This window comes from Natrix helvetica (assembly GCF_964273705.1).
Source record: "Natrix helvetica genome assembly, chromosome: Z".
NCBI lineage: Eukaryota > Metazoa > Chordata > Lepidosauria > Squamata > Natricidae > Natrix > Natrix helvetica.
Genome location: NC_138554.1, coordinates 136,728,762 through 136,748,001, shown reverse-complemented (window position 1 = coordinate 136,748,001; position 19,240 = coordinate 136,728,762). Strand labels below are relative to the sequence as shown.

The window sequence follows — 19,240 nt, the reverse complement described above, 5'->3', positions numbered from 1 at the left end:
TAATGCTGTATTTTTGGGATGCGAGAGGGGCTGTGTTTTTCTAAAGATTTCATCCTGTAAATAAAACTGTCTAACTCAGGGGTGTCCAAACTTGGGAACTTTAAGACTTGTGGACTTCAACTCCCAGAATTCCCCAGCCAGCCATGCTGGCTAGGGAATTCTGGGAGTTGAAGTCCACAAGTCTTAAAGTTCCCAAGTTTGGACACCCCTGGTCTAACTTATAGAAGCTAAGATTCATAGCCAGCAATGTAGTGGCTTGTACTGCATTCATCTTTACAGAGAGTCCTTGACTTATGACCGGTTGTTTAGCAATAATTCAAGATTAGGAGAAAATTATTACAGTAATTTTAAAGATCTGGTTACTGTCCCCCACAATCATTGATTGCTCAGCAACTGGCCTGCATTTATGGCTATTCGCAGAATCAGGTAATCATGTGGCCATGATTTATGACATTTTTTTTTTGCTGCAAACTGGCATTTACTTATGGTTTCTAGCAAACACTGCCCAATGTGGACAATGCATTCGCTTACAGAACATGCATTCACTTAGCAACGATTCACTTAACTACTGGTATGTATGTATGTATATAAAAAAATCAGGCATAATTATGTAATAGCCCACTTAACATCCATAATTCTAGGTTCAAACATGGTCATATGTCAAGGACTACCTGTAAGCTTTTTCAGACTAGACAAATCAGCAAGGTACTATGCATGTAATAATGGATTAATCTTTCTTTCCCCTCCTCCTGCCACACCTTTTTTTTTTTTAACCAGCTGAAGCTCTGACCAGGAATGGGGTCTCCCACAAAGTGGATGATTCTTCTGGATCCATCGGTCGGCGGTATGCGAGGACGGATGAAATCGGGGTGGCGTTCGGGATTACAGTTGACTTTGACACCGTCAACAAGACCCCCCACTCAGCCACCTTAAGAGATCGTGACTCCATGCGGCAGATACGGGCTGAGGTAAGACGGCCTTTGGGCAGCCAGCAAGAGGCAGCTTTTGTACGGGTTGGGGGAGTAAAATCTGCATAAAATTAAAATACGCCCTTGCAAAGGAAAGGTGGAAAAGTGTCACAAACACACACCAACAGAATCCATGTCCAGCTCTATAAACCAGCATTTTTCAACCTCAGCAGCTTTTAATGTCAACTCACAGAATTCCCTGAGCTGGCTGAGGAATTCTGGGAATTGAAGTCCACACCTCTTAAAAGTTGCTGAGGTTGAGAAACACCACTCTATAAACTTCTGTGAAGAGGTTAGGAGTCTCCAGGGCTTAGATCAGGAAAAGGAGAAGTTAAGAAAGGAGACGAGCCCATGTAGAGTGGTAAGGGTCGTCCTCTTGGGTGGAGACTGCTGGAGGACAGGAGGCAGTGTTTTCTTGTGGCGAACATCTGTAGAGTCTCAATCATCCAGGTCTCAAAGATGCTTTTCCAAAAGGCAACTGGACTTGTTTTGTTTTTCCTTGAAGACGTTTTGCTTCTGATCCAAGAAGCTTCTTCAGTTCTAACGAAACGTTTTCAAAGGAAAAAGCCCAGTTGCCTTTTGGAAAAGCACTGTTGTGTTCTCTGGTAGGGGTGATATGTGTGTTTGCCTTGCTGTATCTGGCTCGGTGTGGAGAAACGCACCCTACTGGACAATTCCCTTTGCATGACTTCTCTGCATTTTGAAAGAATCTCAGGGACGTGGACACTAAATCCTGGCTTGACCAGTGTCTCACCTCTTCTTGCTTTTAGATCTCAGTGCTGCCAGTCCTGGTGGGCGACCTGGCCAATGGCAACATAACTTGGGCTGACGTGGAGGCCAAGTACCCTCCCTTCGAGGGTCAAGAGACAGGGAAAAAGGACGCCATAGAGGTCTGAAGCTAATGCTGGGAAGGAAACCTAATCATGAAGTCCACTTTTAATTGTCCGCGTTAATAGAGGTTTTATGATGTGTATTATTTGACATGGCTTTGTCCGCACACCCAGGCCCCCCTGGTTATCCAGTCCCTGGTCTCTGCCTGATTTTAAAACTCCCATCTCCAATAACCCTAATTAAAACGGCCTAAGACATGCCAGGTTCTCTTAACGTCAAGTCTCTTCTGTGTAAGAGGCCATCAGTTTGGCCTAGTGCAGGGGTCTCCAAACTTGGCCACTTGTGGACTTTAGCTCCCAGAATTCCTCAGTCAGCCATGCTGGCAGGAGAATTATGGGAGTTGAAGTTCGTCTTAAAGCCGTCAGGTTTGGAGACCCCTGGTCTAGTGCGTAAGACACCAAGGTAGAATCAAGACTTCACGTCCCATCTTAGCCATGAAAGCCAGGTGGGCTGACCTTGTGCCAGTCACTCTCTCTCACCCCAACTCACCTCACAGGGTGGTTGTTGTGGGGAAAATAAGAGGAAGGTATGTTGGATATGTTTGCCACCTTATTTGTTAAAAAAATTAAGGGATAAAAAATAAATAAAATTAGTTCACTTCTCAACCTGAAGATATTTCTTGGCTTTTGACTGATTGCTTAGCAATTATTTGAAATTAAAACAGACCATCAGGAGTATTTACAATTCTAGTTCTGAATTTCTGACAGCTACCCCTCCGCCCTCCAGTCATGTGACCGCATGTCGATGCCGGCCCAAATTAGCCATTTGCAGCATTCTGCAGTCAGGTGACCGCAGCTTTATGGCGAATTTTCTGAAAACTTTGCCGCTGCTTACTTTCAGTTGTTAGCAAACAATGGGTTTTTAACATCATGATTACCACTCGAAAAAATGTCATAGAATCAGGTCAGTGACTCATTTTACAACCATAAAGACAGGCTCCATTACAATTGTAAGTTGAGGACTGCCTGTATAGAAAAATGTTAACTCTCCATGCCAGAGTCTCTTAACGTCCTGCATTAAAACAGAATTCTCAGGTGAAATACCAAGGTGACATTTCCCCCTGCTTTTTCTGAATAATTGTTTGCTTGCTTTTGTGGCTCTTTGTCTCCTGTTCTTGTCTGTTCCTGGGAACAAGTTTGGAAAGATTGTATGTCTGTAGATGCTTCTAAGCTTAACAAAGCGGTTTTAAGAACACGAGCCTGTGTGTTATTTATTACATTTTATTATTTGTTGCATTCACACGTCACACGTCTTCTTCAGAAGGTAGCTAGGGTGATTTACATAACACGGGCCATCAAGTTTTCTGAAGTCTGTCATGCAATTTTGCTAATATTTGTATGATATTCAACCACATTTAATGTTCATTGGTAATACTGCAAAGTTGCTGCAAAGTACAGACTTAGCCAAAACTTTATTCATTGCAGGTAGTTTTTGACTTAGAACTATTTCTTTAGTGATCATCCGAAGTTACAATGGCACTGAAAAAAAGTGACAGGACCATTTTTCACACTTACGAGCATTGCAACATCTGCATGGTCACATGATTTACATTTGGATGCTTGACAACTGGTTTATACTTATATATTATATGGTTTATACTGGTTTATGACGGCTGCACGTGATCCCCTCTTGCGACCTTCTAACAAGCAAAACTCAGGGAAAGCCAGATTCACTTAACAACCTGGTTACTATCTTATCAACTGCAGTAATTCACTTAACAACTGTGGCAAGACAAGTCATAAAATGGGTCAAAACTCACTTAACAAATGTCTCACTTAGCAAATCGAGGACTACCTGTACTTATTTATTCAGTGCAATGGACCTCATTTCCACCAGATGGCGATACATGACTTAAAGTTTCACAAAAACAACACTTGTTCCAACACAAGTCCTTCTGGAGAGGGTGCGGCTAACAAAAAATTATTATTATTATTATTATTATTATTATTATTATTATTATTATTATTATTATTATTATTATTATTATTATTATTATTATTATTATTATTATTATTATTTCAGAATAGAATAGAAATACACTCCCCTATATGCCCACATAGAGACTATTCAAAGTTATGACTAACCCCCCCCCCCCCCCCAAAAAAAAAGGTTCACATGATCTATTCTGGAGCAAACACACATGCTTAGTTATGTGCCCACATTTTGGATGCTTGGCAACGGGCGCTCACCTTTATAAGCCAGTTGCAGTGTTGCATAATCACAGTCAGTCTTCAACGTACGACCACAATTAAGGCAAAAATTTCCATTGCTAAGCAAGACTGTTAAGTGACTTTTCACCCATTTTTTTCCACCTTATTTTAATTCCCTCGGAGTATTCTCTTTTGTGTGGCAGGCATAAAATTACACTTGGGGACCAAACCTGGTTATGTCAGTGGGATGAGAATAACCAGGCAATTGCTGCTTATTTGGGGAAATGATCTCAATTTAGCTGAAAGAGACCAGATTGGAGAATCGCCTCACGATCAGGAGGTTGTGAGTTTGATCCTAGATAGCAGCAGATTTTTCTCTCTCTGGGCACGATGAGTAATTATCTGCTGCAAACTCTGCATTGGTGACAGGAAGGGCATCCGGCCAGTAAACAGCCAGCATCATTCAGTTACCCCGCACTCCACCCTGACATAAGGGATTACGGGGTCATTAAAAGACACCCCCCCCAAAAAAAAACCCACTTTGGAGAACTTTGTTTCCCAGGTTGAAAGGGGAGAGATAAACTGGCAAAAGTACAAGGGGAGTCACAAGGTTGTTGAGTGAATCTGTCTTCCCCATTGACTTTGCTTGTCAGAAGGTTGCAAATGGGGATCACATGACCCTGGGTTAGTCTGCAACTGTCATAAATACGAGTCAGTTGCCAAGCATCCAAATTTTTGATCACATGGCCGTGGGAATGCTTTAATGGCCAAAAAACCCACATCTAGGAATGTATTGACTCACTTAACGACCACAGCACTTGCTTAATGACTGCCACGTTTGCTTTTCCAACATAGTGTTCACTTAATGATTGCCATAAAAGTTTATAAAATTGAGTCGGTCACATGGGTGCTTTGACGTACAACCGTCATGATTCACGACATAAAATCCAGGCTCCATTACGGTCAGGACGAGTAAGTCGAGGACTAGTATAACCCAAAGCAATCTTCTACAAGCCAACTCCCATTTTGAGCAGTATGAAAGGAGTCTAATCTCAGTTTATACAAGAGGTGGAATTAGCATTCAACCCTTTTCTGTGCCTCTTGGGGCATGACTTGCTTAAAACAATTTCTCATCTTAGAAAGTTGCTATTTATTTTAAAGTTCAGAATATTTTTCTCTTCCGAGCAGTTAAGGGACAGGTGGCATTTGCTTGGATTAATATACGGGGCAAATTCCCCACGGTCGGCTTTCATTGCAGCAACCATTCCTTAGTTCCACGTCTCCTCAGGAGGGTCGCCTGGTAATTATTTTAATCTTCCTTTCTGATACGGAAGAGCGGTTTTGAAATTATTTTCCTCACATTAAAGTTGAGAACGCTTCGTAAGCCATGATTTGACTATGGTTCACTTATTGGCTGTTTACCTAACATTTCTGGCCAAAATGCCAGGGTTTTTACAAGCCATCATAGAGGATACAAACCATGATCAGGTATGTTTAACTTTGCCTTAAGTATTTGGGGTGAACTTCAAAAGTATTGAAGTAAGTGAAACAATCAGATCGTTATCTTGTCTGGTTAGATCAGGGGTGTCAAACAGCATCAAGTGACGTGTCGGGACTCTTCGCTAAACAGGGTGTGGGTGTGACCAGCGTGTGATGCATCCTTCTCGTGGACCGGGAGTTTGACAGCCCTGTGTTAGATGGTTGTGTGGCCACCAGGACAAAATCGGGAAGAAAGCAATTACAATTGTCATAACCCAGGTAACCCTTGACTTAAAACAGTTCGTTTAGTGACCGTTCAAACTTACAACATCACTGAGAAAAGTGACTTATAATTATTTGTCACACGTACGACCATTGCAGCATTCCCGGTGGGCATGTGATCAAAATTCGGATGCTTGGCAACTGGCTCATATTTATGACGGTCAAAGTGTCACAATCTCGCGATCCTCTTTTGCGACTTTCTGATAACCAAAGTCAACGGGAAGCCAGACTCACTTAACAATCCTCTTAACAACCTTAACAACTGTGATGATTCATTTAACAGCTGTGGCAAGAAAGGTCATAAAGAGGGGCAAAATTAATTTGCTGTTTCACTTAGCAACAGAAATTTGGAGCTCTATTGTCGTAAGTTGAGGACTTCTCGTAATGGAAAAAAATGTCGGGAGTGCAACTTGATAGTATCTTCCCTTTAACACTTTGGGAATAATTTTCAAAGTCTTGCCCTGTAGGTGGTCCTCAACTTACAACCACAACTGAACCTAAAATTTCCATTGCTTAGTAAGAGAATTATTAAGTGAATTTTGCCCCATCTTTCTTGCCACAGTTGTTAAGTGAATCACTGCAGTAGTTAAAATAGTAACACAACTTTTAAGTGAATCTGACTTCCCCCATTGAGTTTGCTTGTCAAAGGGTTGCAAAAGGGAATGGCATGACCCGGGGACAATGCAACGGTCATTAAGTGTGAAAAACGATCCAAAGTCACTTTTTTCAATACTATTGTAACTTGGTCACTAAACAAATGGTTGTAAGTAGAGGATTAACTGTATTGGGTTCAGCCAAGGAATGTGCAGATTGGAAGGAGGGGTGTCTAACCACACACTAGCCTCCTAAAGGGTATTCTGGCCATTAACCCTCCAGTGGTTTTTCTTCTCTGAAAATTGTGTGGGAAAGAAAGAAGAGGGGATCAATGTAGTCTGCAGACTACATCTTACATTGGGCACTATCTAATAAAATGAAATTCAATAGTGAAAAGAGTAAGGTTCCACATTTAGGCAAGAAAAACGGAATGCACAGGTACAGTATAGGTGGTACCTTCCTCAATAGTAGTAACTGTGAGAAGGGATCTTGGAGTCCTAGTGGACAACCATTTAAATATGAGCCAGCCGTGTGCAGCAGCTGCCAAAAAAGCCAACACAGTCCTAGGCTGCATCAACAGGGATAGAATCAAGATCACGTGAAGTGTTAATACCACTTTATAATGCCTTGGTAAAGCCACCCTTGGAATACTGCATTCAGTTCTGGTCGCCACGATGTAGAAAAGATGTGGAGACTAGAAAGAGTGCAGAGAAGAGCAACAAAGATGATTAGGGGACTGGAGACTAAAACATATGAAGAACGGTTGCAGGAACTGGGTATGTCTAGTTGAATGAAAAGAAGGACTAGGGGAGACATGATAGCAGTCTTCCAATATCTCAGGGGTTGCCACAAAGAAGAGGCAGTCAAGCTGTTCTCCAAAGCACCTGAGGGCAGAACAAGAAGCAATGGGTGGAAACTAATCAAGGAGAGAAACAATCTGGAACTAAGAAGAAATTTCCTGACAGTGACAACAATTAATCAGTGGAACAGAAGTTGCCTCCAGAAGTTGTGAATGCTCCAACACTGGAAGTTTTAAAGAAGATGTTGGATATCCATTTGTCTGAAGTGGTGTAGGGTTTCCTGCCTAGACAGGGGGCTGGACTAGGAGACCTCTAAGCTCCCTTCCAACTCTGCTATTGTATTGTATTGTATTGACTCCTGTTGGGGAGAGGGGGCATGATGTCACCAGGGGCCACGAAGGCTTGAAGAAATGTTATGATTTAAATCTTGAGTTAAGTCTTGGAGGGGGGGGGCAATTGTAAGGGCGCCTCAAATGTTTCAGCTTTCAGTTTCCAAATATGAGCAGTGCTCAAAAGTTGTTATCATGCCTTGGGGATTGCAAAGATATTTCGGTTAAAGGTAAAGGTTCCCCTCGCCCATATGTGCCAGTCGTTCCTGACTCTAGGGGGTGGTGCTCAAAGCCGAAGAGCCAGCGCTGTCCGAAGACGTCTCCGTGGTCATGTGGCCTGCATGACTCAACATTGAAGGTGCATGGAACGCTGTTCCCTTCCCACTAAAGGTGGTTCCTATTTTTCTACTTGCGTTTTTTACGTGCTTTTGAACTGCTAGGTTGGCAGAAGCTGGGACAACTAACAGGAGCTCACCCCGTTACGTGGCGCTAAGGATTTGAATTGCCGAACTGCCAACCTTTCTGATCGACAAGCATCTTAGCCACTGAGCCACCACATTTCAGTTACTTTGATATAATTTCGATGTGCTTGGTAAGTCACTAACATAAGTCGCTCAGGGTCATTGTGGAATCCAGTAGTCTGACATATTAAGTTGTTAAATGATAGTTATAAACACAAACACTCTACCCACAGAGACACAGCATATCCCCACATCCACACATAAGGTCATTCTTTGGCCTTATTTAAACATAAGTACGAGAGCATCTGTGGTTGGGAAGAACAAGAGCTGGGGAATTTTTGAAATTTAAGGTCCATGCATCTTAAAAGTGACCAAATTTGGACCCATCCAGGAAAAAAACACCATTCCTGCCTACAGCCCTAACCTCCGCCGGAATTGTACCCCATCATTTGTGAATGTCCAATCCTCAATTCCTAACTCCTTATCTTATCCCAATTACTGGAATCCTGCAGAAAATAAGCTTTTTGCACTCTGTTTCCTAAAAATGAAATATATATATAATATATTGTTACAGGCGCCTGGAATAGGGAGCATCCAATCAGGATTCTGTTCCTGGAAAATAAGTTTTAAATTTAAAAAACACCATCTGTATTTGTTGTAGAAAAGAAAAACAAAATTTCCCAGCAGCGATACGTAACTTTTATTCTCCTTACTTTTTATTGATTAGTTACGCAGAACAGAGTTGAGTGTTCTCCGGCGTTAAATCTAATGATAATCTCTTCCAATGCTTATTCTCGGCACCTGCCCGAAAGGCAAAACATATTTGAGCAGGTTAATCCTTTGGCTGACCTCTCTTAACGGGATCAAAGTTTACACAGAGGTAGATTTTATATTTAAAATCGTGTTTTCCATAAGCAAAGGGCCGGCTCGTTTTAGGCTCTCGCTCAGGAGGATTAAAGCAGCCATGATGTTGGATTAGTGACCCAGTTTTGCATCCTTAGCTGTGATCCATATGCAGTTTCTTCCTACCCACCTGCTCCCATCAGTCCGAACAACCTGTTGTGCCACCAATTTCACAAATCAAACAAAACCAACAAATGGGATAAGTCTGGGCTGGGTTTACAGCCTTGCTAACTAATTAGGTCTGCCCTGAATTTCAGATATGAAGGGAGCGGGGGGGGGGGGGGGGGCAGGAGGAAGAATTGAGGTGTGTGTGTGTGTGTGTGTGTGCTAGAGAAAGGTGGCAAATTTCACCATAGCTTTAGTGGTCTGACCTGGTTAGTAGAAGTAGTCCTTGACTTATGACAACAATCAAGCCACAAAATTCTGTTCCTAAGCAAGAGAGTCATAAAGTGAGCTTTCCCCCATTTTTGCGACTTTTCTTGCGACAGCCTTTAAGTGAATCACTGCAGTTGTTAAATGATAGATAGATAATAGATGTAAGTATAAAAATACAGATATATAGATAAGATGATGGATAAATATAAAAATAGAGAAAGAGAGAGAGAGAGACGATATAGGTAAAATAAAAATAGATATATATGATATAAATATAAAAATAGAGATTAGATATAAATATAAAAACACAGATAGATAGATAGATAGATAGATAGATAGATAGATAGATGATAGATAGATAGATAGATAGATGGATGGATGATAGATAGATATAGATAAATATAATAGATATAGATAGGTAGATATAGAGAAAGAAAAAAAAAGAGAGAGAGAGAGAATTCTTCATTGGCCAAGTATGTTTGGACACACAAGGAATTTGTCCCTGGTCGAGAAGCCCAGTGTACATATAAACAGCAAGTAATGGATCATTCATCATAAATCATAGTTATGTATTGTGGTTGTTAAGTGAATCTGCCTTCCCCATTGACTTTGCTTGTCAGGAGGTCATAAAAGTGAGTCGACTGCCAAGCGCTTGAATTTTTATCACATGACCACGGGGATGCCGAAAAACAGTTGTGTCACTTTTTTTCAGTGCCGTTGTACCTTCGAACAGTCACTAAACGACTTGTCGTAAGTCAAGGACTACGTGTACGTGCGTGATGGCCTACTATTAGAAGGCTCCGCGGCTGTTAAGCTACACTGAGAAAGGGATGGGAGGAGGTGAAGTAGATAGGAAGAATAGGAGGAGAAAACAGAAAAGGAGGAGAGGAGAGGAAGAAGATGGAGGAGGAACAGCAGCAGATTAAGCAGAGCTTGGTTGTTTTCTTGCAGATGTTTCATTACCAAACTTGGTAACATCATCAATGCAAGAAGAGAGTGGGGTCCATGGAGAGGAGGAAGAGCAGGAGGAGGAGAACAACTGTGAGATCCTTGGTGCTCTCTGAGCTTGGTTGTTTTCTTGCAGATGTTTCATTACCAAACTTGGTAACATCATCAATGTTAGAAGGAAGTGGGATTTACAGAGAGGAGGAGGAGGAAGAGGAGGGGTAGAGAAGGCAAAAATAGGAAAAGGAGTAGATGAAAACAAGAAATATAAGGAAGAAGGCAGGGAGGAGAAGAGAAGGAGAAACAGAAGACAGGAAGAAGATAGATGAGGAATACACCGCTTTTTTTTAATCTATAAGAAAACTCTGTGGAAAAGTCCACCAAGACTCCAGATGTTGAGCTCAACTTGGGGAAAAAATAATAAAACCTTGACTTTTTAAGATGCATGACAGTCTCTAAAGCAAAGAGGCCACTGATAATTCCGTTTATTTATTGAATTGTTCATGCTCTGCCCAATATTTGGACCGCAACACCTGCAAATCCCAGGCTTTGTAGGCTAAACAGGAAAAAAACGTGCCAGAAAAGCTACTTGGGTGGGTGTATCAAGTCGCAGAATCTTAAGCAGAGAACAGACAAGCCCATTTTCACCCTGTTTTTGTTTTTTGTGTGTGTTGTGCTTAAAATGAGGATGTAGGAGTTTTGGCATAAAGGTCTCTACATTTTCTAGGCTTTTTCATACAAATATAAATTTTATCTTTCAAAAGAAACATGGGCTGCATTGAAATTTCCTAATATGTCCCCCCTCCCACCTTGTGGATATGCGGGCAAGTAGTTCTCAACTTACATAAGTTCATTTAGTGACCAAAGTTACAACAATACTGGGAAAAAAGTGACTTATGACCGTTTTTTCACTCTTAAGACCACTGCAGCATTCCTACGGTCACAAGATCAACATTTGGACCCTTGGCAACTGACTTGTATTTATGACAGCTGCGGTATCCCCAGTGTGTGTGTGTGTGTGTGTGTGTGTGACGTGATCCTCATTTTGTGACCTTCCAAGCTGGCTTCTGATGAGCAAAGTTAATGAGGGAGCCAGATTGCTTAACATTCATGTCAACTGCAGTGATTTCTTCTTAGATTGACAGGGCTGGACAGAGCTTTTGAGTGAGGGTAGATCAGCAATGGTGAACCTTTTTCGTCTCGGGGGGCCAAAAGCGCACGCATGCGCGCCCACCCCCATAATTTAATGCCGCCCCGTGCTGTGTCCCTGTGCATGTGACACACACACACACACCGCTGTCCCACACAAGGCTTTTTTGGAGCCTGGGGAGAGCGAAAATGGCCTCCCTCGCCCGCCAGAGGCCGGAAATGGGTCATTTTCCAACTTCCTGTGCGCTCGCTAGATGTTTTTCGCCCTCCCCAGGCTCCAGAGGCTTTCTAGGAGCTTAGGAAGGGTGGAAAACAGCCCAATGCGCAAACTGGAAGTCCGTTCTCTCTGGAGGGTGAAAAACAGCTGAAAATCAACTGGCCAGAGAATGCATGCACACTGGAGCTGACAGGGCAATGCCTCGCGTGCCCTCAGTAACGGCCACCTGTGGCATACGTGCCATAGCTTCACCATCACGGGGGTAGAGCCTGACCCGAGTTTTGGTGCATGCTGGCTCTAAATCTCTAGTCACAACTTCCTGCTTCGTTTTGATACGGGTAGTCCTCGACTTACGACTGAGGCCAAAATTCCTGTTGCTGAGACATCTCTTTTGCCCCATTCCACTTAAGCCACACACGGTTGTTAAGCGAGTCTGGCCCCCTCACTGACTCCACTTGGCAGAAGGTCGCAAAGGGAGACCACGTGACCCCAGGGACACTGCAACCGTCATAAATACGAGCCAGTTGCCAAGCATCTGAATTCTGATCACGTGACCACAAGGATGCTGCAATGGCCATAAGCATGGAAAACGGTGCGTAAGTCACTTTTTTGAATGCCGTTGTAACTAAATGAACTGTGGACTCTACCTAGTAATTTGCAAACAGGGAATCTTGTTGCATGATTCAGGAAGCAGAATTGAAATCAAGTTTTATTCAGGCCCTTGCAGAACTTCCCCGAGGACCAGATGTTTTAAAATCCCCTCGTCTTTGGCCTTTAGCCATGTTTCATGGCGGGCATATAGTGGACTGGGCAAAGAAACACCGCCAAGGAAACGGTCAGTAAAGAGGCCACACAGCTGCGTCATGCACAGAAGAGAAAGGACCAAAAAAGTACAGCGGGAGAGTTGTACTTTCATACTTGCAAGATTCTGCCAATGCAGCTTTACAATAAAGTTAGCATTAGATCATCCTACCTGGTTTAGCCCACAAGACCTGACTTGTTGGCTACAAATAACAGGAAGTAGGAGCCGCCTACCTCCTAAAGAACAGGGTCACTGGGCTGGGACTCTTAACGGAAATTATATATGAGTGTAGGAGGTCTTTCCACCCAAAACATTCCTGAAGCCGTCTTGTGCATCTTACACAAATCCAGCAAATTTATATAACCTCTCATTATTTTGCAGTTTTTGTTAGGTGAAGAGTAGGAGGAGGTAAATTGCTCAGCAGAACGAAGCTGTCAAAATGTATAAACAAAAGAAATGAAATTAGTTAGGAACTAATTTCCAACTCCGTTTCTTCTGAAAGTATCTTGGCAACTAGAAGGTTGGTCGCCTTCTATAACCCCCTCCATCAAGGCAAAAATTCACAATGACCCAGGTTCTATTCCTCCTAGTGCTACCTTCTGCGTTCCTGGAGAGTCCATACAAAATTAGTCCTATGAATTAGCACAGATACATATGGGTTTGAAACACAGGGGCTTTAAGCCCCCAAAGACTGCAAAAAGCAGGATCCTATGATTTTTTTTTTCATTCAAATGTGATTAAGCAAGCATATGAAACCTCCGTAGTTCATTCGGGTGTCCACATCTCCAGGCATGTCTACAGGCAGTCCTCATCTAGCGACCATTATTGTTGTTCGCTAAGTGAAGCAACTGCTATGTAAAAATCTAACAATCTTCCTTTCTGCTTTCCTTTGATTTACAAACCTGTAATGGTCATGAATGAAAGACTAGTCACAAAAAATTACTATTTCATTTTTCCTGTCGTTAACTACGAAGGGTCACTAAAAGAGGCAGTGGCTAAGCAAGGAAGGCCCTTCCTGCCATTCTGGGGGTTTTCCACCAGCCTGCATATTCCAGTTCTTCTTCTTGCCAAACCTGGTCACTCCATCTGAGTTTCGTGAATATTCGGGGTCTGGCGACTGTGGATTTTCTGATGTCGTCGGAGGTATTTCTTCAGCCGGAATTGCTTCCCGCAAATGAAACATTTCTGGTCTCCCTCACTCAGGTGCAGCTTTTGGTGCTTCACCAGGTATTTCCTTTGCGTGAAAAGTTTCCCACATTTGGTACAGTTGCAAGGTCCCATCTGGAGGTGGATCATACGGTGCCTGAAAAGATTGGTCTTCTGGTTGAAAGTTTTCTCGCACTCGGGACACTGGTACGGCGCTTCCCGCGTGTGGATTCTTTGGTGCCGGATGAGGTTGGACCGCCGGCTGAAGCTCTTCCCACACTCGGTGCATTTGAACGGGTCGCTCAGATGCATCCGTTGGTGTCGGAGGAGCTGCCGCTTCATGCGGAAGCTTTCCCCGCACTTAGTGCACTTATATGACCCTTCCATGGTGTGGATTTTATGGTGCCGGGTGAGATTGGACTTCTGGTTGAACTCCTTGCCGCAAACCGGGCAGGGGAAGATTTTCTCCGCTTTCGGCTCTTCCAGGATGACGGGGATATTTTTCTGGCATCTGGCAAAGCCCCCATCCTGTTTTACCAACATGGAGGTCGGGCACCTTTGGATATTGAATATAGAGGGCGGGTCAACGTTTTCCCCAGTCTCTGAATCCAGGGGAAGGTTTGCGCTGGCTTCCTTTTTGATCCTTTGAGCCAGAAATGGGACAGGGTTTTGGCACAGCGCCCACTCGTATTGGGGGTGCCCTAAATCTTCCTCTTTGATGCTGATTTGGGATGCGCCCGCTAAGCAACTAGCATGTATTTCAATATTCTCCGTTTCATCCTCCGGTTGGAATTCCAGAGGAAAATCGGGATATCTCTTTGGTGAGTGTTTTTGCTCGGCTGTGTCCAGGTTTTTTTTCCCACGGAGGCTTTCCAAATGCAGAGCCAGATCTTCTTCCATAGAAAGATTCCATTCTGGACTCACCTCTATTTCCTTTTTATTCTGAATTCCCCAGGAATTTTTAACCATCTTTGGATTGCCTGCAGCTTCCCAAAGAGCGTCTCTCTCTTCTGATGCCATCTGCACCTGGGTTTTGGGCCTTTCCTAGGAAAACTTCTCTTTGCTGTGTGTTGTTTGGAACTGGATTAATTGGTTGGTTCCATCACCTGGTGGTACCCTTTTCTCACTAGGGCCATGCATACAAATGAACTTCCTGGGAGGAAAAGTGTAACGATGAGGTCAGGTCACAGACTTTTTTCCCCACCCTGAGCAAGTCTGGTTAACATTTCCTCAATTTCATCGTGTTTGAAGAATGAAGACTCTGGCTTTTAATGAATTTTTGGAATTGACCTTGAACTTAAGAGTAAAGGAAGACTTAACAACTCATTTTTCAAAGCAGACAATTCTCTGATCAGAGATGCTGGCATACGTGCTGCATAGTGGAACCATTTTTCCTCTGGAAGATATTTTGACAGATTTGAAGATTATCTCTCAATGCCAAAAACCTTGTTATATTTATCACTTGACATGCAATGCTTAATTTAATTTTCTTTTCTTTCCTCTTCCTTTCCTCTCCTTCCTTCCTTTCCTACCTTCCTTCTTTCCCTCTTTCCCTCTCTCTTTCTCTCTCTCTTTTTTGAGAAATGAAACAAAGTTTGCGCAAGCTTGTTCAAATGAATCTTTTCTTTTGACTTCAGCTCGGATTTTTTATTGACATGTTCAGTCTTCCACTACGATAGAAGAAGCACAGTTGTAATCAATGTCATTGATATTTTAATCCTCATGAACTTCTTTGGATGATATTATTAAGCCTTTACCTGTTTGATTTAAAAAAAAACATATCTTAAGAAGATTGCAAAATATCTGCAGCCTTTCCTGTTTTTTTCCATCTTATTTTAATTCTCTCCCTGCGTTTTCCTTTGTAGAAAATTACAGCTGGGGACCATATGGGTTATGTCAATGGGATGACATAACCAGCCAACTGTGGCTTATTTGAGGATATAATCACAATTTTGCTGAAAGATATTTGATTTCCATGGGGCAAAAGTCCCGTGGGGAGTTGGTCAAACAATGGCAGCGACAGTTAAGTAGTCCTTCATTTATGACCACAATTAAAATTTCCATTGCTAAGCAAGACAGCTGTTAAGTGAGTTTTGCTCCATTTTAGAATCTTTCTTGCCACAGTTGTTAAGTGAATCACTACAGTTCTTAAGTTAGTAACCTGGTTGTTAAGTGAATCTTAACGCCTCTGGAGCCTGGGGAGGGCGAAAAATGGCTTTAAAAAAGGGTGAACTTAGCTGGCCAGTGCGCACATGCACGCTGGCCAGCTAACAGGGCAGTGTCTCGCGTGCCCTGACAAATGGCTCCGCGTGCCACCTGTGGCATGCTTGCCATAGGTTCACCATCACTGGTCTAGGAACTGACTCAAATACTTCCTAAAATTAATGCCAACCATATTCCCATTATCCTTCATAAAGGAATCTGACATCAGGTGAAGACTAGTGGACGTGGTCTTTTAGTGAATGGGGAAGGAAGGAGTGACCCATTGAGCTAGGGGGCTTGAAGAAGTGTTCAGACGGGGGTGGGTGGGAAGAATTCCCTTGGTGAATCCAGTCAAGTTATAAAGGTAGTCCTCAACTTACAGCAGTTCACTTAGTGATCGTTCAAAGTTACAACCGTTTTTCAGAGTTACGATCGATGCAGCGGCTCCATGGTCAGGTGATCAAAATTCGCCCAAATGGCAACGGACTCATGTTTATGACCATTGCAGTGTCGTGGAATCACAGGATCCCTTTTTAACAACCTTCTGACAAGCAAAGTCAATGGGGAAACCAGATTCACTTAACAACTGTGCTACTAACTTATCAACTGCAGTGAATCGCTTAGCAACGGAGGCAGAAAAGGTTGTAAAATGAGGCAACATTCAGTTAACAAATGTCTCACTTAACCCGAGAAATTTGGGGTTCAGTTGTGGATGTAAGTCAAGGACTATTTGTATTCTTTCAGTGCATTTTCAAAACAACATAGAATAGAATTGAGAATAGGAATATGAATAGAATTACAGAATGGAATAGAATAGAATAAAATGGAATAGAATTAAAGAATGGAATGGAATAGAACAGAATTACAGAATGGAAAGGAATGGAATGGACTAGAATAAAAGGACAGGATAGGATTAGAATAGAATAACAGGAAGGGACCTTGGAGGTCTTCTAGTCCAACCTCCTAACTAGGCAGGAAACCCTGTACCACTTCAGACAAATGGTCATCCAACATTTTCTTAAAAACTTCACTTAAAATAGGTGGTGTCTGTTTCCTCTTACAGTTTTTGTGCCTCTTAATACCTTACATGTCACCAGAAGGTAACAATACAACATAGAATTAAGTGGGAAGATTAATTAAGATGCTTCCAGGGTTGAGTTTCCTTTCCTTCCTTCCTCCCTCCCTCCTTCCTTTCCTCCCTCCTTCCTTCCTCTCCCCCTCCTTCCTTTCCTCCCTCCTTCCTCCCTCTCTCCCTCCTTCCTTTCCTCCCTCCCTCCTTCCTTTCCTTCCTCCCTCTCTCCCTCCTTCCTTTCCTCCCTCCCTCCTTCCTTTCCTTCCTCCCTCTCTCCCTCCTTCCTTTCCTCCCTCCCTCCTTCCTTTCCTTCCTTCCTCTCTCCCTCCCTCTTTCCTAGGTCCCTCCTTCCTTTCCTTCCTGTCCCTCCTTCCTCCCATCTCCTTTATTCTATGAAAACGTTCTTAACTAATACAGATTAAAAGGAGAAAAACATGAGGTGTTAAACCAACTCACAGCCGTTTTGCCTAGGGAATGGCTGGGAAGGCCAGATCCATTTATTGGCTTCAGTAAAGGCTTGACTACCGCCAGGGGCTGTCCTTGAAGACATTATGGAAACTGTGTCAGCCTAAGTAGCTCCTTCAGACCCTATTCTCTCCCCGCCCCCCCCCCCCGTGTTTTGAGAGACGTCCCCACTTTAAGCAGAGATGCACTGCCCCAGATGGTGGGTGGGGGGTTAACTTGCCCCCTAGGCCGCTTCCACCCAGTTCTTTGCTCAAGCAAGCCCAGCTCATAGCTTTAGTGGCCTGCCTTCGCTGCCACCGCATATGCCACGCTCATGCCCGCGTTCCCACGACCGCCGGAATCTTGTGTTTGGCTTCTCGTGTGAACGCGCCATAGTTGCACACCCATCCAAGTGGGAATCGCGGATGGCGAGGATGATAATGATGGGGGAGGGGGGTATGGCCTTCATCAAAGGGTTTGAAATTGGGGGGGGGGGGGCGAGGCGAATGCAAAGTTGGAGGCGGGTGGGTAGGAGGACGTGGAAACGGCCTTACCGAGCTCCGTGCGATCCTTCCGGGCGTTTGCAAAAGGCTCTAGCGATGTCCAGCAGGAGGGGCCCCGCAGTGAAAGCGCTGGGACATCGGGGTAGGGAAGCTGGATTGCAACAAAGGGAAGGCAACTTTTGCCCCGGGCAGGACCAGGGATGGGTGACTCGTACAAAGGGCGTCCCTGGGAGAGGGAAGGGGTGTCTCCCTTTGGAATCTCGCTTCCCCCCCCCCCGGAAATCGCCTTCTCCAGCAAACACGGTGGCATGCCAGGACATGGGCAAGGGCTCGGGGGCCGCAAGGCTTCCTGGGAATTGTAGTTCTTGTCCGCACGACCCTCGCCCGCCCCCCCAACTTCTCCAAAGGAAGAGAAGCTCTGCGTTGCAGAGAGGGTAATCTTCAATCCGCCCTACAACCGTGCGCAATGGAGGATACGCTAAAACAAACCTGTTTAATTTGTCTCGGGATACTCTGCGTCCGGTTTTGCTCGCCACGATATATTTTTAAAAAAACAAAAACCCAGATGTTGAGACTCTGGGAAGATCTCAGAGAAGAGCCGCAAGGATGATTGCACATAAACAGAGTTGGAAGGGACCTTTAGGTCATCTAGTCCAACCCTACCCCAGCTCAAGCAGGAGATTATGGAGGTCAAAACATACGACCGTTTCAGGAATCCGGTATGTCTACTCTAGTGAATTATGGCTCAGTGGCTAAGATGCTGAGCTTGTCAATCAGCCAGTTGGGTGGTTTGAATCCCTAGCACCACGTAACGGAGTGAGCTCCCGTGACTTGTCCCAGCTTCTGCCAACCTAGCAGTTCAAAAGCACGTAAAAAATGCAAGTAGAAAAATAGGGACCACCTTTGATGGGAAGGTAACTTCTCTCCGTACGCTTTTGGCATTTAGTCACGCCGACCACAGAGACGTCTTCAGACAACACTGGCTCTTCGGCTTTGAAACGGAGATGAGCACCGCCCCCTAGAGTGGGTGTCGAGTAGCACATGTGTTTACCTTACTCTAGTGAAAAGGGGTGACATGATAGTCTTCCAACATTTGAGGAGCTCCACAAAGAAGAGGGAGTCAAGCTATTCTCCAAAGCCCCTGAGGGCAGGACAAGAAGCAATGGGTGGAAACTAATCAAGGAGAGAAGCAAGCTAGAACTAAGGAGGAATTTCCTGATACTGAGAACAATTAACCAGTGGAACGACTTGCCTCCAGAAGTTTTAAAGAAGAGATTGGACAACTATTTGTCTAAATGGTATAGGCTTTTCTGCTTGAGGGTGGACTAGAAGACCTCCAAGATCCCTTCCAACTCTGTTCTGTTAAGACAAAGTAAGGGGATGAAAGCTTGTGACATTTCTAGCATTCAATTCAGGACACTAGTCCTCAGGAGTCTCTAGTTACAGCCGCACCTCAGCATGGTTTCTTCGGCACCTGCAGAACTAAAAAAACCTGGTTACTCCATGGCTGATCTCTAGGTTAGGCAGA

The 19,240-nt window shown here is 43.8% G+C and overlaps 2 protein-coding genes across 2 annotated transcripts in view; one reads left to right on the top strand and one right to left on the bottom strand.

The window, feature by feature from the left end:
- GARS1 (glycyl-tRNA synthetase 1) overlaps positions 1-3,051 on the top strand; it is a 28,177-nt gene extending 25,126 nt beyond the window's left edge. Inside the window, exons 16-17 of the mRNA XM_081970205.1 lie at positions 778-968; positions 1,739-3,051. Coding sequence (XP_081826331.1) covers positions 778-968; positions 1,739-1,864 — 317 coding nt within the window. The 3' untranslated portion in view covers positions 1,865-3,051. The remainder of the gene's footprint in view (positions 1-777; positions 969-1,738) is intronic.
- Positions 3,052-9,741: 6,690 nt separating this feature from the next.
- Positions 9,742-17,999, bottom strand: LOC309401731 (uncharacterized protein). Its single transcript, XM_081970910.1, has 2 exons — positions 17,764-17,999; positions 9,742-15,248 (listed from the first exon to the last, which is right to left on the bottom strand). Exon 2 carries the CDS (start codon positions 14,509-14,511, stop codon positions 13,423-13,425), a length of 1,089 nt encoding a protein of 362 aa, XP_081827036.1. The 5' UTR covers positions 14,512-15,248; positions 17,764-17,999; the 3' UTR covers positions 9,742-13,422.
- Between the last annotated feature and the right edge of the window lie 1,241 nt (positions 18,000-19,240).

What these genes read in the sequence shown, in the direction of transcription:
- LOC309401731 (XM_081970910.1), bottom strand. Translation starts at nt 14,511, where the DNA reads ATGGCATCAGAAGAGAGAGACGCTCTTTGGGAAGCTGCAGGCAATCCA.